General features: G+C 45.2%; 1 protein-coding gene across 1 annotated transcript in view; it reads right to left on the bottom strand.

Annotated features, from left to right (window-relative positions):
• Positions 1-25,804, bottom strand: part of LOC311590233 (uncharacterized protein) — a gene marked incomplete at its 5' end in the record, with an annotated part of 618,389 nt that overhangs the window by 477,112 nt on the left and 115,473 nt on the right. Inside the window, one exon of the mRNA XM_084769100.1 lies at positions 13,011-13,070. Coding sequence (XP_084625226.1) covers positions 13,011-13,070 — 60 coding nt within the window. The remainder of the gene's footprint in view (positions 1-13,010; positions 13,071-25,804) is intronic.

The following is a 25,804-nucleotide window of genomic DNA, read 5'->3' as shown; positions in this document are numbered from 1 at the left end:
CCCTGTCTATAAGGCAACTTCCCTGACCTTCTGGGAGATCAGTGAACCTGCCTAAGAGCTGCCCCCACCCCCCCCAATAAACCTGCATTTATACTTTAATTGGGCTTAAATTGGCTTATTTTGTCAGTGGAAAAAACCTATTATCTTGGTGCCTAGACTCAGACAGGGTTGAGCCCCTAGCCCAGTGGGCCAAGCCGCTTTGGCCACGTGTGGACTGGAAACTGCTTCTTTCCCTGTCTTTCTCTCCACCTGACACAATCAACTTTGGACCTTATGAGTAATACCTGCCCAATAGCCTAAGAGGTACTGGGTGCCTCTTCTGGGTCCAAGACCCCTGAGGTCCTCTCCCAAGCCATGATCATTCCGGAGCAAGCCCATCCATTCAGTAACCAAGGATGCTTTGGATACAGAGTCATCCAATCTAAAGCTACCCCTCCCCCCGCCCAAAAAAACCCATTTGACCCCAGGCTATCAGGTGGGGCACCAACCCTGCAGTTTTGGATTTCAGTAACAGCTGAGAAGATGGGCCCCACCACCAGGTCTAAAGTCGATCTCCAGATGCCCCTACAGTGCCTGCTGTGAAATGTATTCAAATCGGGTTTGTCTCTGATCTTGCATGGACAGCTTCAGTCTGAATTCCATGAGTTCAAGAGCTTTGGAACCTGTGATTCGCATACCCCTTCCGTCCTTCACCACAACACAGTGTCACACAGCCACAGCCTACACGGCCACAGTGGTAGTAATGGAACAGCCTGATCCCTTCAAATCACCGCTTGACTACACCCTGCTGCCAGCAGGAACGAGATAAAGAACACATGGCTAGTCACTATCTTGCCTATGGGATAGAGAAGGTGAAGTCATAGCTTCACTGCCATCTTGATTAAGGGCAGCCACACGGCTGGCAGCCATCTCTGTTATGGGAAAGACATACGGCTTTGTTGCCATCTTAACTAAGGGCTGCCAAATGAGTTCATGTACAAGAATGTACCTTGCTGACAGCCCACCTTGAACGGTGGACAAACAGGCTGCCAGAGAATACGGTATATAGCCCCATATTGCCTACGACAAGGTAAAGTCAATTTCCCCCATGTTCCTATTCCACAGAAAAAGCCTCTCAATTGCTTCTGCCCATGTTGCCATGGAGACCACAGGACCCAGGGACAACTGTCTAGACAATGTACTGGGGACTAGTCTCTGCCATTTTAATTGATGCATAGGCCATTTAGAATACAATGTATCCTTCTCAGGTCTCTGAGGTGTTTGAAAACTAGACTAATAAAAGAAGTAACTTTTTACTATTCCTTTATGTAAAGAAACTGGCTTTACAAGTGGCTGCTCACAGTAATCAGTCACCCGTGTCTCATAGTAAATAAATAATTGGATAAGAAAAAGTGAAAAGCTTATGTAAGGTGTGAGAGTACGAAAGCTTAAGTTATGAGGATCTAAGAAACTGTTTTAGGGTCTAAGCAGGTGTTTTAAGGTTGGTAAGTGCAAGTTATGAAGGTTGGAGGACGTGAAAGCTTAAATGGTGGTAAGAAAGTGATTTGAGGTACATGAATGAAAAATGCTTCCAATTTCTTCCCATCACTATGCTACTGTTGTATTAAGACTTCAAAGTGCAGAGCTTTAACATCAATCAATGGAATTCTAGTAAGCTATAAGTCTAACTCTGGTGAAGTATTCCACTACAGATCCGCTATCATGGTGACAAGCTCAAGATTTTAAACTTTTCCCCACATTTCTACTACGACACTAAGGTGTGAGTTTGCTGCCTTCTCTACAGTGTGGGTTTAATACAGATGACAAACAAGGGTAAGGCTAAGATATATAAAATTCAACTTTTGTTTTAGTTTGGTTTGGTTGGGTTGGGTTTTTGGTTTTTCAAGACAGGGTTTCTCTGTGTAACCCTGGCTATCCTGGACTAGATTTGTGGACCAGGCTGGGCTTGAATTCACATCGATCTGCCTACCTCTGCCTCTCCAAGTGCTGGGATTAAAGGCATACACCACCATGCCCAGCTAACTTTCTTTTCTTTCTTTCTTTTTTTTTCTTTCTTTTAAATTTAAAAATCTTTTTTGTAAGCTTCAGGGAGCCCACTCAGATCTACCTCTCACAGGTCAAATGGACCATAGATAAGTATTGCCAATGAACAGCCTGTTTCCCCACCTGTCTATTTCTGAGGGTGGGATCCCTCTCACTTTCTCTGGATTTAGACTCCATTTGCCCCAACTGCCAAGATCATGGGCCTAAAAGTTTCAAATGTATAAAAATCTCCATTACAACATCCTGCTTAGCCCAGGAGTTTCCTCAAAACCTGCATCCAGGACAGCTCTGAAGCATCTACCCACACAGGTGCTCTGGTCCAGCCTCAAACTGCTTCAACTGGGCCTTCATGGCCCCAGCCCGAAACAGTACTGCAAAGCTTGGAAAATGGTCTGCTCTTCTTGGACTTGGCCAACATTTCAACTTTTTTGCCGCACCCCCACCCTGTACCCCGATGTTAGCAAGAAGTTACATCATTCCTTATTCATTTATTATTAACAAAAGGCTGAGATGTTGGGATTCAGAGCCTGGACAAGCAGCTGAGGTGGCAATTTAACATACCAAAGCAGACCTGACCTCCTGGTTCTCCCACAATCCCTCAGTCCCTACCTGTTACAGGGGCATGGCTGGCATACTCTGACTTCGGTCCTGAACTTTCTAGCCCAGAAGTTGGGCTTCCTTTCCCCACAGAGGTTCTTTGCTACATAATCCAGAACTCACTCACACACACTCTCTCTCTCTCTCTCTCTCTCTCTCTCTCTCTCTCTCTCTCTCTCTCTTTCTCTCTCTCTCTCTCTCTCTCTCTCCTTTCTCTTTGTTTTCTCTGTCTGCCTCACCTTTTCTGTCTCCCCATCTGCACGGTGACTTCCCTGACCTGCTCGTGAGAGGTTAGTGACCCCATCTGAGAGTGGCCTCCAATAAGTCTGCCTTTGTCGACTTTAATGTGCTTTGAATTGGCTTATTTTGTCAGCAGAGAGAACCTATTAATGCATACTATCACACACACACATCACACACTATAGCACACACTTATACACACACACACACACACACACACACACACACACACTACACACAGATTGACATACTCGCACACAAACACTTATAGATAAAACAATGACAAATTATTTTTAATGTTATATTCATCTCCTTCTACAGCTTTACCTTTTAGCACCATGACCTCAGCTATGTATCTGATAGTAATCTAATGAGCTGAGTATATTCTAAATTTCTCGTGCTTTTTATAGACCACGATCTAAAAGGTCTATTCACATTTCAAACTTAAGTCAAGTGCAAAAGCAAAGTATGCATGTGAGTCTGTCTCCTGACTTCCTGTGTGGAATGAAAACTTATAATACAATTATATTTTTTAAGACATAAGAAACTAACATTTATTTAGCTTTAATCATATGCCGACCATCTTATACAACTACTTAATCTTTATTAGTTATTATTATAATCATTATCATCATCATTTTCCATAGGAGGGAGTGAAAGCCTAAAGAATTTATTTCATTTGTTCAAGGCCATCCTGAGCAGAGATATAATCCCAATATTTGTTTACTTCTTTCCTTTCTTAACTAAAAATTTTAAAACTTCAAATCACAGCTACTGTACTTACATCAACTCTACTCTTTACTTTTCCCCTCCAGCTCTTCCAATGTCCTCTCTCTCAAATTCATGGCTTCCTCATCTTTAGCTACTGTTATACACACATACACACACACACACACACACACTATTACGTTCATTTTGTGTTGTTCACAAATATAATCACTGTTTAACTCTCATTTTCTACTACCTTGCCCCAGTGACTAAGACCTAGTTACTAGTAAAAGTGTTTCTTCCCTGTCCTTGCTTAATTCCTCACTTCTTGGTCAGTCTCCAGGCCACAGCAGTTACAAGTCTTCTCCTTTCAGTAGAATGACTCTTGCTGACACCTCTAACACTGTGTTGCAAAACCTCACCTCATTTCAGGTCCCCACAATATATATATATATATGATATATATATATATCACCCATATATCAGTTCTACATACATATACCTTTCTGTGTGGTCTCCTCTCTTGGGTACATATGACACAGAATAAAAAAGATATAGAAAACAAAAGAATGCAGGAAGGGCACAGAGCCCTCACCTGGTGTCTGGCTGTGGCCTTTTGCCAGCTGTGAAGCAGCAATCAACAGCTGCCTCTGGCCTTTCTCCCTTCCTAGTTGGAAGCCTGCAATTTTCTAGGAATCTCACCAGAAACCTAATTTACAGAAAAGTATGCATCCTAGCCCCCTTGTGCAGACCTGGTGGCTCCTGGTTTCACCTTATCAGATTCAAGGCATATCAGAGCACCCTCTTATTCCCACTTATGAGAATGGAAATGAAAGGAGAAAAAGGTTTCTTAGCAACCTTTTGTGATGTAACTCAAGAGCCACCAAAATTATATACACTGCTAGTGCTAAGACAGTTCATCACCAGGGTCTCCTGAAGAGACCATGCCTGCAGTTGGGTACATCTTACTTTCTGAGACTCTCAGAGAAATCTACAGCTGCACTCTTGGATGGGAATGCCTCTCTTTCTCTTAACCTTCATGCTCAAAACCTACATGTAAATCAACTATGGTGAAATCTCCAACTCTGCCAGTCTTGAAATCCATGTCAAAGCCACACATCTCAGTGTGGCCCAAGTCGAGGTCCCTAAAAGGTTTGACAAAGCCTTCGGACTACTGAGAGTGATAATATGGCGCTCATTGCTGTCCCTTCCTTTGCTGCTGGCATCTTCCTGAGTTCCAGATCGTATCACATACTTGGCTGGGAGCTCCTTGAGATCAGAGCCCTATGATTTGCCTAACACATAGTAAACACTAAGCAAACCTCTGTTGCACTGGCGAGCTGGTATCTGTCCTTCTCCCTGCTCCATCACTTCACGGGGCCTCGAAAGACCTTTTTCTAACCTGCTTCATGCTGCCCAGCAGCGCTTGCATTTACTGGCTCCTCCATACCGTTCCAGGTTTGGGGGTTGCGTTCATTTTCCTGATGCAGATCTCTGAGCCATACTTCTCTTGTTTAAAGCCTTCCCATTGCTTGTGGAATTAAAACAGGCCAGAGGATGGCTAAACATTCTGCTGCCTGAACAGTGAACCCAAGCTGGGTTGTCAGAACCCACGCCATTCGACCCAGAACAGCCTGTAACTCCAGCTCCAGGGGACTTGGTGACATCTTCTGGCCTCAGTGGGCAACCACACACTTGCATACCCATTTACACACAGATACACATTCTTGCACATAATTAAAGGTAGAAAACAAATATGTTTTAAAACACAAACAGGGCCAGTGAGATGACTTGGCGCAATGCTTCTCAACCTGTTGGCAGCAACCCCTTTGGAGAGTTGAAAGACCCTTCCACAGGGCTTGCATATCGGATATTTACAGTACAGTTCGAAACAGTAGCAAAATTACAGTTATGAAGTAGCAATGAAAATAACTTTATGGTTAAGGGTGTCACCACAACAGGAAGAACTTTATTAAAGAGTCACAGCATTAGGAAGGTTAAAAAACTACTGACATAGTGGGCCAAAGCACTTCCCATTGACCCTGATGGCTTGCGTCAGTGCATGGAGCCCAGCTCCTGGGAAAACCAACAGCCTATTCCCTCGTGTTATCCTCTGACTGACACAGGAGTACCATGGCATACATGCTGCCCTCATCATAATGACAACACATCATATAAGTGACATATCAACGTAAAACTAGTTTCTAAACCTGACATCTAAGTCCCCACAGTAAAAAAAAAAAAAAAAAAAAAAAAAGTCCAACATTCCCTGCCAGGTCTTTAACAACCCAATATCCAACATGACACCACACAAGCAACCATGTTCTGAGCTTCCGCTCTCTGTTTCCCTGTGAATTCCGTTCATTAGGGACAATTTTCTCCATGACGTCCTTTCTGACTCAACATGGACCAGTAGCCCCGATACTGACTCCTCACACTCCTGCCCATGCCACTCTGATGAACCGAATCAGTTCCACCTCGTTAACATTAGCGACAACCTCACCGAATACCCAAGATTCAAACCAAAGCTGCATGTTCTTTATCTCATGATCTACGTCATAATTCATTTCAATATTAAAGCTTTGTGCTTTCCTGTTGCCTCAACGCACCCACAGATAGGCTTGAAGTTCCCTCACTTGACGGCCTCGCTTTGGGTTGGCTTTCCCGTGACAGCCATATGCATCGACTAGGTTCTCTCTCACTTGCTTGTGTACCGCACCCTGAACCCTGAATTTCTCCCTCTTGGCTCCCTACCTACTGTGTTAAGCTGGCTGCCATGGACACACATGCACGCACGCATATGCATGCACAAATGCGCGCACACATGCATCACTGTTTTGTTAGAACCTGTGACATGCCTCCTCTAGGCTTCCTCTTGCGGCTATCCCATGACTGATGATCTCATGAAAGAACACAAATTATCTGCATCATGTTTTAAAACACCTTGCCTACACTAGCAAACAAGTGTGTAACCTCATCAAATTAAAAGGCAGCAAAGGAGGCAGCTAATCAAGTGAAGACAGCCTACTGTATGGGAGAAAGTCTTTTCCAGCTAGCATCTGACAGGGTATTAATATCTAAAATACACAAAGAACTTAAATAACAGCCAGGCATAGTGGCACACACATGTGATCCCAGCACTTGGGGAGGCAGAGGCAGGTGGATCTCTGTGAGTTCGAGGTCAGCCTGGTCTACAAAGCGAGTCCAGAACAGCCAAGGCTACACAGAGAAACCCTGTCTCAAAAAACCAATAATAAAAAAGTGCTCAACCCCACCAGCCATCTGAGATATGTGCATTAAAACTGTATTGAGACATTCTGACCCCAATCGGAATGGCAGACATTACAAAAGAGCAAATGCTTGGAAGACAAATGTGGTCACAGGGAAGGAAGTCTTTGCTAGCTAGCATCTGACAAGAGGTTAATACGCCACTAGAGAGAATTATAAACTATTCAACCTTCATGAAAATCAGTCTAAAGATTCAAAAATCACAGGCTAGATCTACTAATGACCAGATACATAGCTCCTGGTCATTTACCCCCAAAGACTCCAGGTCAGCATATTACAGGGCTACATGCAGATCAATGTCTACTGCAGAACTGTTTACAACAGCTAAATCATAGAGCCAACACAGGTGCCCAACAGCAGACAAATGAGTAAGGAAACTGTGGTGTATATACACAATGGTATTTTTTTTTTCCAACCAAAAATAAGAATGAAGTCACGTTACTTGCAGGAGAATGCTTGAACTAGAAATAATTCTATTTAAATAAATTTAGTGTCAGACGAATATTATATGTTTTCTTTCATACATAGTTCCTAGATTCTACATAGATACATAAAATTATCTGAGATATTTGATATGAAAGTCAAGCAAGGTTTCTAGGGGAAGAAAGGGCATCCTCTGCTACATAGCAAGTTTGAGGCTAACCTGGGCTACATGAGATCCTCTATCCAGCAAAAGAGTGGCAGGTGGGAGAAACGGCTCAGCGGTTAAGATTACTTGTTGCTCCTGCAGAGGACATAGGTTTGATTCCCAGCACCTTATAGATTGGCTCACACAACCAGTATTCCAGTTTCCCATGGCCTGATACCCTCTTCTGGCTTCTGTCAGCAGCCAAGAATGCGCATGGTGCATAGAAATACAAGCAGGCAAAACATCCATACACATAAAAGAAAAAAATCATTTTAGAAATTTTAAAGACAGTGATTTTTTTTTCATTCTTAGATTTTCTGTGAGGATATAAAAGCGACTTTCTCTTTGGCTTCACCTGACAACCCCAAAAAGAGGGGAATGAAACTGTGTTGTAGATAGGTGAGCCCCCCGCTATGTGTCCAAGATCATTTACACCCATAAAGATGTAGTTTCCCTAGGAGGCAAGAAGGAACCCTGATCCATTCAGGGCCTGTATCGGGGTTTTCAGCACTACAAAGTTGGAAGAGGAGCCCAAACTGTCTTGTCACCTGAGGGTGTCCTGCTGGCTCCCACATGTGAGCTGTCAGGACATCGACTCTACAGGACAGGGTGCCTAGCCTTCCCTCAGGTCACAACCAGAACATCTGGGCATCATTAGGATTTCTTCGTGCTTCTTGGTCCCCTGTAGTCTAGCATGTATATTCATCATCAACTCTGGAAGGAAAAATGCCACCATCTCTGACATGGCTCAGGGCACTGTGCAAGCAGTCCGCCATCAGCAGAGGACATTTGCTTTAAGCCTTCAGCTTATTCTTAAAGGACAGTCACCAGCACCATGACAACATAGGCAACTTCATATGGTGGGTGCATTTGACATCATCTCCTAAAAGACCTACAGTGACTGGCAATCAAGTTCAAGGCTCTAAGAGCCATAATATACAGCTATTGAAACCAAAGGCAGAAGCAAAGAATTGGGCCTCTTAAAAGAAAATCTATGCAGAAAATGCCATGGTGTACACCCTTGCCTGCCTCAAAGCACGCTATTGCATGTCTAAACCACTGTTAGCCTTCAAGATGCAACTCTCATCTGTGAAGACCTGGCAGCCATCTTCTCCTCCAAGCCATGACCTCTGACATCATACGCTTGCCTTTGCTTGCTTAGCGTGTAGCTCTGGACTATCATTTCTCACAGCCACAGGGATGCAATGTGTAAGATACACACAAACACATAAGACTCAAACTCAGTCACAGCATAGTGTTACATGGCACATTGCTTTTCCTGTATTTTCGTCTCGTGTTCTAACTGTACTTGTTCCTCTATCATGAGCTTTCTGCTCAAATCTAGTCTTTAAGAACTTGGTCTTGGGCCCACACAAACTAATGTTTTGTGGGTTGGGTTGTAACCTTTGACTCAGTCACCACAGGAACTAGAAATAGCGAGGCCTCGGAGTACTGCTGTGGGGCAGATGGTCCCAGTGTCCTGTCTAAAGTCTTAATGAAGAACATGCTTTCACATGGGGTCTAAAAGACCTGTGTGCTTTCCCTCCAAAGAAAACGTGTGCTGCGGTTGTTTGCGGTCACACACCATGCCTGTCACCACTGAGTAAGGTGAGAACTGTTGCCAGGCAGGTTTGGGAGGTTAAGCTGAGCTTGGCACTAGGCTGAGATGCACACATTCACTTCTGGGTGCTGAGACAAACTGGATTACTTCCTGTGTGCTAGAACATGAGTGAGTTAAAGATAGAGACAGAAGAGGAAGGTTCCAGAAGTAGAACAAGACATATAGGAGACCTGAGTAGAAAATGAAGAAAGGATTAAAAAGGCCTTCCATGCTGAGAGGATAAGATGGTGCCCTGCAGACGAGAGGTGCTCATGAAAGTTTGGCAAGATGTGCAAAACAAATCCCCCATGCATTCCACTCCCACAGGAACATCTCCGCTGCACACTCTCTCACCCATGAAAGCAGATTAGAAGGGCTGAGGACTAGCTCTGCAATGGCTTGGGACAAAAACTAGAAAGAGGATGTGGTTGCTAGTATACGTCGTCAACTTGAATGGATCTGGAATCGACTTAGACACACCCCCTTGACTACACTGATTGTGGGGCGATTCATCTACTATGGATGACATCACTCCCTGGATAAGATCTTGGACTGTGTAAATACAAAACAAGAGCCTGGGAACAGCCTGGACTCACCCTTCCCAGCTACCTAGCTCTGGACACAGCATGAGCAATTCCCACAAGCCCCTGCTGCCATGACTCCCCCACCCATGGTGAGCCTACCCTAGAACTGTGAGCCAAGACAAACCCCTTCTCCCTTAAGCTACTTTCGCCAGGGCATTATGTTTTATCACAGTAACAGGAAATGAGCTAAGACAGAAAGACATGCATAAAGTAGGCAGCACAGGAGCCCGGACATCTGTGCTAACCCCCAGAAGGGTAGTTAGAAATGAGAAGAGCAAAGGCCCTGCTTGGTTCAGTCAGGGCAGACCTAGGATGCTTGTAGAACCAGAGATCAGTACTGCCTCCCTTGACCTTGCTCTTCCCTCTGTAAGACAACAGCTTCAGATCTGTGAGGACGAGCAGCACCATGAGAGGCGTACTTACTATGTGGGGGCCATGATGAGTTGTTTTCTTTTTCTTTTCTTTTTTTTTTTTTTCATAATGGATTTTCTCATTTTTGTTTTGCTGCTGTAAACATTGAGGCAAAGCAACCTTGACTCAAAAAATTTACTATGTGACCTTTTTATATATGTGGCTCCTCTATCCCTGAGTCTCAATACCTAATTATTACAGCTACTGCCTCAAAACACATGCATGAGGTGGGGCTACTAGAGGAGATTTTTCCTATATTGGGCCACTCATCTTCCCATTATAATTTTAGTGCATGGTGGCAGTTGGTACTTTCCCTCCACTGCCACAATTCCAGGGTCATAGAGTCACTGGACCAACCTTAGTTGGTGTGCTTTATTCCCACTGTCATCAGAACCTGGCTGCCTCTGGATTTGGTAGTGATGTCGGTGTCTAAGGAAACTCTTTGCTCATCACCAGATAAGGTGACTGGACCAGTCATCATGTTTTCAAGGAGAGGTCACCTCCAACATCTGCCCAGAGGCATCCTACTGGACATCTAAAGAGAGTGAGAGTCTGTCAAGAGGCCAGTGAACAGCCCAGAACAGCACCCACACAGCCTGGAGTTAAGAGCAGCCAGCCCCTCTTCTGTACCTGAACTCAGCAAGCACTCCTGGGCTGGGCAGGCTAGAGGCCATCAGAGCCTGGGGCACAGGCCCTTGGAGGCCTGGGGAGCTAAAGCCCATCAAAGCCTCCTCCTCTCGGCCCTACAGGCCCCTGCACAGCCCTGGAAGCTCACTGTAACAGAAAGCAGCCTCAGCTCCTGACAAGAGGCTCCAAGCAGCCCTAACAAACAGATGGGGAACCAAAACCTTCAAACAGGTCTCGGGTTTGTCAGTGCCTTGCAGACATCTCTCACCTTTGCTCTCTTTCTTTCCCTGTAACTTTTGAGGACACTACACAGATCTTGGGTTCCTTAGATTGCCCCAGGATTAGCTCTTTGGTGGTTGTCTTGGGTTTGCAAAGAATAAAATACGCAGTGTGTCACTTGTTATGTCAAAGAAAAGGAGGAGGTTTGCAAGCTAGAAATCCAGTGTTCCCGGCAACCTAGTCACTACAGGGGGAATTAACCAGCCATCCAGGTCCCCAGCATCCAGGACTTACAGAGTACTGTTTAAACCTGAGGGAAGAGGAAATTCTCACTGCTCTGCTAACCAGAGCCACCAACAATTCTTGATAAAGTAAGCAGGCAGTTAACCATTCACAGACTGAGCAGGTAAGCCCTGTGGGCCTTCTGGTCTGATGACACATTTCTGTCTTTACAGAGACACTTCACAGAGCATAAATTATCTCCCTGTCAGCAGAGGGACTCACAGACAAGCTTCAAGATAAATTATGCAAGATGAGCTATCGACTGTACATGAGACCAGCAAGCAGCATCGGTATTGCTGCTGAGGGGCTGATGTGGGGTCAGCAATGATGGAAGCCAACAGGACACAGAGCATCACTGCCCACTGCTGATGTGGGTCAGCCACACAGAGTACCACACTAGCACGGTGAAATAGGTTATCACACACACTCACCGACTTGCTCTTCCTCTTGCTCCCAGCCCATCCCTGGGGTTGGGGGGCAGGGAGACGTTTCAGTCTGCTTTCTAGAAACTGCTGTAAATCAGGCGTGAAGCCCCTTGACACTGCAATACCAGCACAAACCAGTGCCCCACTGCCACCCTCACGGCCGCTTGCCAGGCATGCTGTTTTAAAGTCAGGCATTAGGAGGCAGCAATGGCTCAAAACCACAAGGCTGAGATGTGGCTTAGAGAAACACCAAGAGTGCGGAACACAGATTTGTCTGAGACAAACTTCTGGGAATTCAGATTCCCTGTGAGGGACAGTCAGAAGGGCCTGGGCACGTCCCTCACCAAGACTCATGTGAGCCTACCCGAGTCCTAGAGTCTGCATTTCATTGTCACTATAAAACAAGCAAACGAACAAAAACCCCCCAGCCAGGAGCCCAAAGGGTTAAATGGTCATCAAAGCCCCAGGTTTCACTGGGTTGTTTTGCCCAGGACTCTGGAAGCAGGAAGGCTGCCTCTGTAGGGCTCTGCCCCCTCCCCCCCGCACCCCGCTTTAGAAATGTGATCTTCAATGTAAACACCTTTCCTGCCACCTTGAGACTTCAGAACTGGCTGTACTAGCCAGCTCCATTCTGACTGAGATTTCTCAAACTTAAAATAACACTGCGGCTACTTACATATGGCAATGTCCCGTTGGCCTTTTCAGAATTACCTGTGGCGTTTCAGGTAACATATCTGTCTGATTTTCAGGAAGTTAAAAATGCACTTTTCGCCGGCTCAACGAGGAAACTATCTTTGTTATTTTAATCATGGTTCGTTGCAATACGTAAACGGCAAGAAGTTTTGCTTAAGTCACCTTTCAAATTGTTTGGCTTTTAGTAGCAAAACAGCTCTTGCCTCTTTCTGCAAGTGTACTGTGAGGAAGTAAGCGCGCGTAATTTATGCGACAATTTCCCTCATGCATAAATGGAAAGAAATCACGATGACTGTGAATTAAAACTGCAGTGTTTTGGGGTGCTTAGCACACAGAAGCACCTCCAGAGCGAGCGCCTGCAATGCTCGCATTGTATCTTAAACTGTTATGCCAGCACGCAGGTGCCCCATGCCACACAATGCTCAGCATCACGTAGAACACAAGAAGAAGCGCCAGTGAGAACATTCGTTGTCGCCAGTAAAAAAAAAAAAAAAAAACCAGCTAAGTCAACCGGAATTCACATGAAACAACGACGCAAGTATGGCAGCAAACCCCCTTCCCTTCGAGGGGAGCAGGCTTACTCCAAACTCCTCCAGCACTCAAGCCTCAACTCTGTCGCAAGCAAACTGAGCAGTGATTGAAGAAAGTGGCACACGTTTACTTACTGTTCTTAAGACTTCTATCAACATCTTTCCGGGTCCGACGGCTCGGTGCCACAAAGAAATCTAGCAGGCAAGAAAAGAGGAGGAAAGCCAGTTAGCCAGCAGGGAATTCGCATCTTGAGGCAGTTCCCACAAGATCCCAGCACAGGAGAGAAAGGAAAAGTTGGAGACCGACCACCACACCTTCAGCAGGCGACTTTTCCTCACAGTCACCAGGAGCCCCAAACTTTCCCGGCTCAGACAGCTCAGTCTCTCGTGCAGCAGACACCCAACTTTACCCACGGGTGACGAATGAGGCCACAGGACGGACCACGGTGACTTCGACACCCGGTCCCCAGCTCCACTTCTCTCCGTTTCTCCATTCACTTTTTCCCATCCTACGGAAAGCTCATAGGTCTGTTCTCGGTGCCACCCCCACCCCCCCAGCCAGGCCTGGCTTTGAAATGCATTTCAATCTCTCCACACAGACTGCTTTCATTACATTTAGAGTCCCACTAAGGCCCAGCTTTAAAAGCTACAGATTCTTTTTTTTTTTTTTCTTTAGCCTTCCTCACAAAGGAAGGGTATTTTGTAAATTACCAGCTCGTTCAGATCAACAAAAGGTACTTTCATAGAAAGCCCCATTTCATTTTGCTCAAATTTGATTACAAGGATGGAGAAAAGGGAAGGAAGTCAAAAAGAAAACCCCAGATGGCTTTTCCATTCATCGCGGTGAATGAGCTTTATCTCTGCCTTTTGAAACCGCAGCCGTGGAAAAGCATTTCTGTTGGCTTAAAAAACTTGACAAAAATTATTGGTTTGCCATTTCTCATGCAACAGCCATTGGGAACTGGATGAAAAGACTTTTTCATGGGATCGCCTGCTTGGATCAAAATAATGGAGATTAGGTATTTCATTATAAATTACAGTGGGAGATAGAGCGCCTGTCATATTAATAGCTACCTGCTCGTGGCCTTCAGTGTAGCTGTTCTCCTAGACAAAGGACCAAGAGGGTTGTCTATTGAGCTTGTACTTGAGGCCTGATCAATTTTCTATCATCAAGGCAAAAGGTGAGATGACTAACAAAGGAATTCACACATGAGTGACCTCAGAAGCCTATAGAGAAAACAGCTTAAAGAGGCAAATGCGTCCTGAAATTATGGATGATAAACTACATAAAGATGGAGACGGAAGACAGAGCGGAGAACGGGAGAGGAAAGCAGTCTCTATAATTCTCCCTCTATTGGTCGAAGGGACACATTAAAAGCGACTTGTTTTCAGCTGCAGATAATTGCAGCCTGCGGTTTGCAGTGGTCGCCTGGAAATCCTTCCGCCTACTCCTTTCCCCTGTCGGCACAGTTTCAGTCATTTCATTCACTATTATCGAAAGCATTGTGTTGAGGATAAGGCTTCTACCGAGTCATGCTTAAAAACTAAAAAAAAAAAAAAAAAAAAAAACAAGAAAGAAAGAAAAAAGGAAAAGAATTGCAAACACTGGCTTCTTCCACTGCACTGTGAATGATGGAGTGTTTATTTTCTACTCCAGGATCCTGACCTGTGTGGCAACTCTGAGGGACCCTAAAGCAGCTTAGGCTCTGAGCTGTCCCTGGAATTAAAACACAGAACTTTAGTGAAGTTCAGTGAAACACAGGCATCAGTGAAGGTTCTCTCAAACGCCAGTGAAAGCAAGCTCCTTCAGCAGGGACCCAGGGAAGAACGGGCAATTGCATTTCATCCAACCACAGGGCATTTTTTATATTTCTAATCAACGTCACAGAAACAGCTGCAGGTATTATTAAAATCCTTTACCCTCTGCTGTTGCCATAGAATTGCCCTCAACTATCCTGGATTAAAAAAAAAACAGGATTAGGCTTTCTGACCACTAGTTCATTGCTTCTTGAATTCAGGATGAGAGAGTAAAGAAAGTATTTTCCAGGGATAAAAAGCAAGGTTTAGCTGTCCCCATTGCCTGGAAACACAGCCACAGACTAACATCCTACATGCAATACATATACTTAGTTGTAGGTGAAAATCTATGTGAGCAGAAAAAATTTCCTGTGCTATTTTAAACCAGAGAGTAAGGTTATTAATGTAAAATGGCCTTTAACTGCCTAAAAGCTTGAGAAACACTGTAAATATTGGCCATGGCAGCAACTGTCAAAACAAGGCCCCGTTTGGATGGGCACCTGTGACAGGAGTAATGGCTTCCAGATCTTGGACCTGAGTGGTTTTAGTGAACACTCACATGCACAGTGATAACACAAGACATTCACTTATGTACGGATCAAGAAACAGGAATATGATGTGATCTTTGCTGTATTCAGTGGCTCCAGATGGTCTCAAGTGCACTGCCTTCAATTGTTTATCAGAGAACCCTGGAGCCTTAGGCTGTCTTAACCATTCAGAGACAGGAAATTCAAGGTTATTAGCTGGTAGGTGCCAGTGAACAGACAGGCTCCTCCAAGCCTGGTATAAACTTGGTTTGGCATGAACCTCACGGAGGGCGATAGAATACATGTTAAGAGTTGGAATTTCTACGTAGCCCTTGACCTAGTTAGCTCGCCTCTAGGAACTGACCCAGTAAAACCCACCAGAAGTGAAGATGAAGATTATCATCACCCTTTGCCCAAAGAAGATATTTACTGCCCTCGTTTTCTTTCCTTTGCTGTGATACACACCGCAAACAACTGGGACTTAAGAGAGGAAAGGGCTTATGTGGCTTCCATGGCATCATCGCACTCTATTGTGGGAAGTCCCGGCAGGAATTCTAACAGACACAGAAGCAGAAACCGTGGAGGAGCACTGCCCACTTGCTCACCCTCCGTAGCTTGCTCAGCTTGTTCTTTTCCACAACTCAGGACCACCTGCCAGGGGATGGCACCACTCACAGTGGACTGGGCCATCCTACATCAATCACATCTCCACAGACTTATCTACAGGCCCAATCTGGTGGGGGCCATTTTCTCAACTGAGGTTCCCTCTTCCCAGGTGACCTAGTTTGTGTCAAGCTGACAAAATGCAACTAGCATACCTACCAAAAATGGATCAGAGTAATGATTAGGAATACAAATTCAAGAATCAGACCCTGAGCCCTAGTGACACATTGATGGCTTTGGTCTTCTGTGCCTTGGTTCTCTCACCTGTAAGTCAGGGTCTCAGATTTTTAATCCTAGAGCTTGGAAGGCTGACGCAAGAAGAGGCGTTCTAGGCCATGGCAGCCTATGTAGCAGGTTCTAGGCTAGCCTGAGCTACCTATCAGGAGCCTGTCTTAGAAGAGGGGTGAAGCATGGACCGGGTGTAGTGGGGCATGCCTTTAATCCTTATCCGCAGAAGGTGAAGGCAAGGGGTCCTCTGGGTTCAAAGTCAGCCTGGTCTACATAGTAAGATACTATATAAAAAAGAAAGAAGACAGCGGGAAAGAAGACATGTCTCCAAAGTGTTGTGATACACTAAAAGAAACAATCAGCAGAGGAGAGAGAGACTTTTCAGGAGAGAGAGGATGCTTGTAACTGCACATCTGACAAGGCTTTGGCATCTAGAATATGTCAGGAAAATATACTAAAGGGTGATATAAAACCAATACATATGGGCAACAGACATTGCACGGAAGAAGGTACACAGATGGCTGACAGGCACATGAAAATGACTGCCTGACCTCACGAATCAAAAGCCCGTATGTAACTGCCAAGAGGCTTACTGAGTAAAGGCACCTGCCCCTAAGCTGATGCCCTGAGCTCAGTCCTCAGAATCCCCATGATGGTGGAAGAGATGTGCCTCCCAAATGTTGTCCTCTTGACCTTCGACTGTATGCCTTGGCAGGTGTGCACACATGTACTCTTGCTTGCACACACAGTTATGCAGGCACGCACACCCACCATGCTCTCTCTCTCTGTGTGTCTGTCTCTGTCTCTCTGTCTCTCTCTCTCTCTGTCTCTCTCTCTCTCTGTCTCTCTCTCTCTCTGTTTCTTTCTCTGTCTCTCTCTGTCTCTCTGTCTCTCTCTGTCTCTCTCTCTGTCTGTCTCTGTCTCTGTCTCTGTCTCTCTCTCTCTCTCTCTCTCTCTCTCTCTCACACACACACACACACACACACACACACACACATACACACACACACACATTCACACTGAATGAAAAAAAAATCCCACAATGAGCAATCACTCTAAACATGGAAAGATGGCTATTATTAAAAAGACTAAAAATAACAAGTGCTGGAAAGAATATAGAAAAGAGAACCCTTACAACTGTTGGTTCAATTGTGTGTAAATGTTTCTCAAAAACCTTAAAAACAGAATTATTAGGGTCTGAAGAGACATCTTATCAGTTAAGAGCACTAGATGCTCTTCCAGAGGACCAGGGTTCAATTCCCAGCACCCACATGGTGGATCACAACTATCCGTAACTCCAGTCCTAGAGGACCAGGCATGTACATAGTATACAAACATACATGTAGTCAAAATGCCTACAGACATAAAAAGTTTAAACAAACAAAACCCAGAAATACCACTTGGCATGTTAATCCCTCTACTAGTGTACAACTCAAGAAAATGAAAGCTGTGCCTTTTCAGCAATAGAATTCAAAACAAGGAAGCCTGTGGTGGAGAAAGACAGAAGAAGTAGGGAGCCCAGGCTAGCCCAGCACTAGACTAGTCTTTAGTAACTAAAGCAACTAGAAACGTGTAGGTTCTCCAAGACAACATCTTAGGAGTCATGGTCTGGCTACATCTAAGCTGGCCTTGAACTCACAACCCTCCTCCTTGGATCTTCCAAGAGCTGAATTGCAGGTGTGTGTCTCTACACCTGCCTTCCAAAGATACTGTTAACATCCAGGGTCATGACAAAGTCAGAGTTGTGAAAGGCAGAAATGAATTCTGAGTTTTCAGTTCATACATTGCCAAAAGAAAAAGTATGTACAATTGAAGACTGAGACTTTTTGAGAAACTTCTATTAATAGAGAGCAAGCTTCAAGAACATGAAAACACCACAAGGCACTGGCCTTTGTGCTTCTGGCCACCTGGAGAACTGAGAGCAAGGGTCTCAACAGTTGTCTCCACACCCAGATGCAAAGCAGTGTTACTTACAGTATCAATGAAAAGAGGCACTCCAAGAGTGAGTGAGTAAAGTGAATGGAGGCAGAACAGCATACAGTTGGCTCATTAGTATTACAGAGGAAGACGTTCTGGCATCCCAAGTAAGATAAGTCAGTCACGAAGAGGCAAGTACGAGGGCCTAGGGAGATGGCTCAGTCAGTAAAGTGCCTGCCGTGTAAGCCTGTAGTCTGAGCTCAATTCCAGTATCCATGTAAAAAGCTGGACCTGGGGCATATACCCCATAATCTCACCATTGGGGATTCAGAGACAAGAGGGTCCCTGAGACTCACTGGCCAGCCAGCCTAACTGTACTGTTGGGCCCCAGTCACAGTGAGAGGCCCTGTTTCAAAACTTATGGTATAAAACAATAGAGGAAGACACCAGCATTGACCTCTGACCCCCCCACGGACATGCATGTGTACGTGCACCCTCATATACATGTGCACACACACAGGATGGGTACAGAATGCCTTCACTTTCATGAAAGCCCGAAATAGGAAATAGATATGTAGTTAAAGGGGCTGAAGGATGAAAGGAAAACGAGTTGAGTGATGGGTACCAGCCGTACCATCTAGAGCGGCATCATTTGTTTCTCTAAGCTGTGTGTGGGCACACATGGATAAGCCACAGGAGGAAGTATATAAAGAACAGGATGTTGAACTTGAACTCTGGGCACAGCACTTGGTAAGGGCAGACTTCCAAGTGCCAACAGGAAGTGGGCCAGAGTGGCCAGCTTAAGAGTAAAGGTTCAGACAGGATGGTCGAGTCGGCCATCTGCTTTTTGAGGATGGCATAGGATGCTCTCTAGTTCTTGTGGGAACACTTCTTCAAGAACATTATCCTGGTCTTCAACGTCTGCCTCCTAAGTGCTGTGCCCATGCACATGCCCAACCTTCAGTCTCAACATTCTCATCTTCACGCACTTTCTCCTGTGCTCTATCCAACTGGCACTCTAAGAGAAACCCGTGGATGTGCACACACAGCTTACAGAAGCAAATGATGGAGCCGCGCCATGCTGTGCTAGAGGAATAAAACGTAAGGAGGCCAACTTCTCTAAGTGAGATTAAGATTGTTTGAATTGAGTGTCAAACACCCCATTCCCATGACAGCCTCTCAGGAGAAGACACAGAGATAAGTATTTCCATACAAACCCTGTCAACATTTCTATTAGTCTATAAGACCACACTCACAAAGCACCTTAAGCGAGAATCTCTTTCCTACCTCACAATGAAGAGAAGAACATGAAAAACAACCTCATCTCTCCCAATGTCTCTAATTCTGTTCATGTGTTACCCCAAAGGCCCCAGGCCCCAAATCAACAATACATTTGAATCCCTCCATTCCTTTGTGCCTCATGGTAAATTAATACGTTTCCATTTTTTTCCCTGTGTGATACCAGGCCTTCAAGTGCTGTGGTCATGCATGGTCCTGATTACCCTGGTAATGAGACGTTTCTCATGGCTCCCCTACCTTCTCTGTATAGGAGCTCATCTGCAGAGCAGTGCCTTCCCTTTTCTTACTCACCCCCGTGGCCTCACCATAGTCCTGTCCAGCCTCTGGGAGGCTGTTCATAGTTTCTCAGTCTCTAGTTCCCTGGTTGTCTAATCCTCCAATTCAGTCCTCCACGTTTGGTGAGAAACTCCCCCATCGCCTGAAGACTCTGCTCTTATCCTCTTCCTTCCACACAGTCAGTGGCCACCTCTCCCTGCTCAAGATCCTCCATGATACGGACACTCCTGACTCCAAAGGCCGTTTCCCAGCTCCAATCCGAAAGCCAGTTCCAGTTCAGTGTGCTAAAACCAGCCTGCTCTTCCTCATGCACCTGCAGCCAGCATGAGCCAGCGTAGGGAGGGAGGCCGCTGGCTCTAGAGACTCAAGCCTTAGTTCCTTCATCTCCAATTTGGTGAAAAGCAAGGCTCACTTTCTCAGGCCACAAAACTCAGACCCCGTCATTGGCCCTTCTCTCTCGCCTTCACACTTACATACTCTTTTCTTGTGTGTACGTGCTGTGCTGCACTTGTGAAGGTCACAGAACGACTTGGTTCTATCCTTCCACCACAAGGGTCCTAGGTATTGAACTCAGGGTGTCAAGAGTTTGGCAGCAAGTTCCTTTACCTGCTGAGCTACAGTACACCTGTTTCTCTTTTAATAATATGTCTACACTGTGTGCATGAGGAAGCAGGGGAGTTTTTCCTCATGGGCCATCTTGTTCAGTGGGTTTCTTTTCTTTCTTTCTTTTTTTTTTTTTTAGACAAGACCTCTCCCTGGGACCTGGGACTTACCAAGTAGGCAGATAGCTCAGGAGACTCAAATCTTAGTTCCTTCATCTCCAATTTGGTAAAAAAAAAAAAAAAAAAGCAACCCTTTCTTTCTCAGGCAACAAATCTCAGACCCATCATCGGTTGTTCTGCCTCATCTTCATACTTACTTACTCGTTTCTTGTGTGTACATGCTGTGCTGCACTTGTGAACGTCAAAGGACAACTTGTGGGCCTGCTGCTCTCTGTCTCCCCAGTGCTGGCATTACAAGCACATGTCATGTCCACCTTTCCACGCATGCTCTGGGGTTCAACTCACATCCTCATACTTGTAAGGCAAGCACTTTACAGACTGAGCCAGGGCCTCTCCTAGCCCCATGCCTCTCCCACTCTTCACAACCAAACTATGGTCCTGGCTTACCAACTGCAATCACATGCAAACCAACCTTCTTCTCCCTTTAACCAACACAAGTGTCTCTGGGAGACCGGTGGCCCTTCCACTGCTCTCGTCAGAGCCTTCCTGTGGTGCTCCACAGTACAGCATCCCCAGGTGACAGGATCAGGGCTGGGCCCAGTGGTGAGAGCATCATGATCACAGGTATAGAAAGGAAGAGGAAAGTGCAGCTGTGGACCACACGTGTGCCACTGTCCAGCACCTGCTTGTCCTTTGTGCTGAGCATCTTTGTGTGACTTGCTCCTTACCCTGAGCACCCTTCCCTCCTCACCTGGCAGCATATAAGTCATCGAAAGATCTAACTTAAATGCTGCGTCTTTTTATGGTGTGTCAAGACCAAAGGGTTATCGCTAGGAAAGAAAATACTAGCGCTGGGGTTAGATCAGTTGTAGAGTAGTTGCCTACCATGAGTGAACCCTGGCTTTATAACAACAATTAAAGAAGAGGAGAAGGGTAGGGAAAGAAGGAGGAGGAGGAACAGGAAGAGGAGGAGGAGGAAGCCGACTCAGGATTAAACACTAGCATCTTTCATATAAATTGTATTTTAACTGTGTGTGTATTTGCCATGATCTAAAATGGATTTATAACTCAAGGTAATTAATCAAAGCAGTCTGAGACTCTATGGCACGCTCTAGATTTACACATTACTTCAGAAGGTCTTGGAGCTTTGACGCAGCATGCTTGTCCCTAGTAAACCCTGCTATGGCACTCTGCCCCATCAGACCACAAGGTCCTCCATGAAGGGAACTCTAGTTGGCGGCTCCATTTCCGAGGATCCAACAGCCTAAAGAGTTCTTGTTGAATTAATGAGGGAATGTATGGTAGGATAAATAAAATGCACCCTAGATTGTTGTGGGGGAGTGGGAGCTTGTCATGCCTGGTACTGGGGCAGAGCACAGGGTCACACTCCTGGCTGATGGCTCAGGACCCAGTCTAACTTTGACTCTGAACTTCTATCTTGTCCTTTACGCTGTGTTACCTTTCACAACCTCCCTAGTTTCATGGATCTCACCTTTCTCTACTGAGCATCCTGGCTATTGTATTAATGACCTGTGTGGGCTCTGAGTGAAACCCCATATCTCAACCGTGTGCCATAGTGTTAGTTTAGGTCTGGCTATTTCTACCACAATCACTGAGGGATAAGCTATGTCTGTAGCTTGGAAACTCTGAAAATGTTTAATGTGTTGGAACAGCCTATGGGAAATTCCATTTTCTTATTTTAACTTGGAATCAGAAATAGAATGGCCGCTCTCTTCTGTCTGCATTTTGCTTATTTGTTTTTCTCGATCATTCATACCATGCTATGTGTTTGCTGCTTTGTATCTGTTTCCCCTACTAGAATATGATCCATGAAACAACAGAAATGATAAGTGATAAACAGATTATTATCTCAGTCTTTGTATCCTTAAGTCTGAGCTTGCCCTAGCCTACTACAGAATTAAGAATCCTTCTTTCCTCGTGAGAGAGAGAAAAGGCAGTCAAGGCTTGGCTGCCCCAAACCAACCCTAAGAAGCCTCTGTTTTGCGAACCTTGAACCTTCAGATAGCACAAGAGAGAGTCTCCTATGGGAAAGCACGAAGGGCGCAGAGTTCCACAGTGTGAAGAGGACCCATTTCCATGAGGTAGCACTGTTTCCCATTTATCTAGATGGCTGTCAAGAACTCTGAGGTGTGACATTAAATAACAAATGACACTTAAGGTAACCACATAAAACACAAGCAAGCTCGCCTGTGCCTTACAATCCTGCCCCTACCGAATTCTTAAGTGATGTTACGTATCATCATAGTTCCTCATCACTTTCAGGGAGATTGTGTTTGTTGTGAAAATGTAGGCTCAGCTTTAGTATTCTATCAGCAACAGATGGAACAATTTGGAAATAAAATACTGTTTATACTATCTCTTTGAGAGAGAGTTTTCCAAGAAAAGAATGCAAGTAAGTTGTAAATGGATATGTTTAATCATGTGCTGTAGTAGTTAGTTAATCTACTAGAAAATTAAATGGCAACAATTATGGAAACATTACACTGCAAATATTTACCATGCTGCTTAAACTATTTATCAAGCTCTCTGGTAAATCCTGTGGGAGTCTCTGCTTTTTAATCTAGGGCAGTGGTTCTCAGCCTTCCTAATTCTGCTACCCTTTAATATAGTTCCTCACACTGTGGTGACCCCCCCCCATCATAACATTATTTTTGTTTACTTCATAACTGTAATTTGCTGCTGCTATGGATTGAACTGTAAATACCTGTTCTGCAGGACTGACCGCCAAGTTGAGAAACACTGATCCAGTATGAGATGCATTTTGGACTTCCGTGTCATGAACTGACTTCCTTGAAAATGTTACAATGTTTAGACCATTTAAGTCAGTTGTACAATCTGGCTGATTTAGCCAACTTTATCAGTGCTAACCAGAATTTAATACATTTGCATTTACATATGTCTGCTAGTAGAGCTGACGGAGCTCACTGTAATGTGTTTAAGTAATAAGACACTTAGCATTAGAATAATGCAATTGATTGGAAAAGGAAGTGGCATTTGGTGACTAGCCCTATAGGGTTTAAGCAAAAATGTTGTGAGGATGTTTGGGCTGGGGAGATGGGATGCAAGCAAAGGGACCTGAGTTTGGATTCCAGTGACAAAGTAAAGAACTGTGTGAAAGCCGGTGGTAGCTGTAGCTCCGGGGTCAGTGAGAAACCTTCTTGCAAAGGAGCCTCGCAGAGAATGATCCATAGACCCAGACACACAACACCCTCCTCTGGCCTTTGCACACACATGTACAGGCATAGGCGTGTGCACGCACCTACACCATTCTCACACACATGCATGCACAATAAAAAGGATAATGGCTGTCTGTCCTTTTCAATTAATCGCCTAAAATAATTCCTGATGTCTTCCCTTCAGACTGTAGACCCACTCCTTCGGTAATCTTCGATGACTTCACCTTCCAAGTGCAGAGCTGGTATGTGAACTTTCCAGGTTCCCGCAAGCCCAGTCCACACCTCACCATGCAGAAGGGTGCTGTACCAGACAACTGGCCTTTCCCATTCTACTTCTCCCTCTGGCAAGTTTTCTCACACCCACAAAAGCAATCATCTTAATATTGACATCAGTGAAATAGAACACGGAGCCCTGGATGGATACCTTGCCACACACTCACTAGCCAGCAGCAATTCAGACAAGCACCATTTCTGGTAATTAGCTAAAAGGTCCCAGCCCCTGAAAAAATACAAACCCGGACTCTGTGACACCAACAGAGAGAACTGAGAAATGCCACACTGGAGACCCTGCACCTGGCAGTGTCACATAATCAGAAAGAGGCCTCCTGGTGCCTCAGCTTACTTGGAGGGAAAGTCCAACCAGGCCCCAGACTTTCTAAGGAAGTTCCCTAGAAGACTGGATTCCCAACCTTGGATCTCTCAAGGGCCTAGCACAGCCATGTGGCCTTTGGGAGAACGGAGATGGCAGTTTGATCTGACAGACACTATTCATGGGCCCCCTACTCCGTATGGAGCAAGCAGACGGAAATCCTAGCTCTCCACTTCCACCAAGGAAGGGAAGACTCCACATTTGTCCAGTGCCCAGAGTCTTCAAGGCTATTGTGACCATAGTCACTGTCAGAATTAAAGATTCTATGAGAATTGTCATCAACCGGAGATGAGAGTCACATGGGCATGGGCTTCTAAGCATCCCTGTGAATGGAAGCCTTGGTTATATTAGTTGAGGTGTGATGATTCACCTGCTGTATCTAGTACCATTTCCTGATGGGGAGCCTGTCCTGTGGGGTGTGAGCTGAGCAGCAACATGCATTGGTGCCTCTCTGTAATGTAATGTAGCAGACGCAATGTAACCAACTCACGGCCCTGCTGCAAGTCCCCCTCTGTGATCAACTGTAGCCTAGAACTGTGAGATAAAATACACCTTTTCCTCCTCAAGTTACTTCTGTCAGGGTATCTCATCACAAAAACATGAAAAGAAACAACATCCTGACACAAGGAACCGGCATCTGTGTCTGAGAGGCCAGTCCATCCCAGTGTAGCCATGCAGAGGAGAGTGGAGACGGCAGCCTCGGCTGGCACACACCACAGCTTTCCCATCAGCTCAGAACAGAGTAAGTAGACTAGGACTACAGCTCCCTGTATCTCTAGCCAGGTTAAAAGTTAATGAAAGCCCCAGAAATCTTTGACCAGACTCCTGTACAAGCTCAGTCCAGGAAGATGGGGAAAGATGTCTGCTTTACCTAACGGGAAGTGATCAATGCAGAATCAAGAAAGGTATTTAAGCAAAGGTGTTTGAAAAACCAGGAAAGATAACATTTCTGAGGCCAATTATGGTGGCTTAAATGAGAATGGCCTTCTCTCTCTCTCTCTCTCTCTCTCTCTCTCTCTCTCTCTCTCTCTGTATGTGCCTGTCTGTCTGTCTGTCTCTCTCTCTCTCTCTCTGTCTGCCTGTCTCTCTCTGTCTGCCTCTCTCTCTCTCTCTCTCTCTCTCTCTCTCTCTCTCTCTCTCTCTCTCTGTGATGTATCTGTCTGTCTGTTTGTCTGTCTCTTTCTGTCTGTCTCTCTGTCTCTGTCTCTCTGTCTCTCTCTGTCTCTGTCTCTGTCTCTCCCTCTTTCCGTGTGTGTGTGTGTGTGTGTGTGTGTGTGTGTGTGTGTGTGTGTGTGCTCTTAACTACTGCTCCAGTGCCATCCCTACCTGCTGTCATGCTGCCTGACATAATGGTCGTGGATCCTAACCCTCTGAAACCACAAGCCCCAAATAAACCCTTTCTTCTACAAGTTGCCTTGGCTGTGGTATAGTTTCAAAGCAACAGGAAACAACTAAGAAACCAACCAACCTTTATAAAACATATAATTTACCTGACCAGAATAGCAGGTTCTAGTGGGATTTGAGGCCAACTCCACAGGAGGGAATTCATACCTAGTGCTGTTCACCATCAACACCCATGGCAAGAGAGGCAATGGGCTCTAGTAGTAAAGCTCCTTCTGTTGCTTTACCAAATAGACATATGGTAGCTACCAAA

Source organism: Acomys minous (genome assembly GCF_964271855.1).
Source record: "Acomys minous genome assembly, chromosome: 19".
Lineage (NCBI taxonomy): Eukaryota > Metazoa > Chordata > Mammalia > Rodentia > Muridae > Acomys > Acomys minous.
The sequence above is the reverse complement of the archived record's forward strand: the minus strand, read 5'-3'. Positions and strand labels throughout refer to the sequence as shown.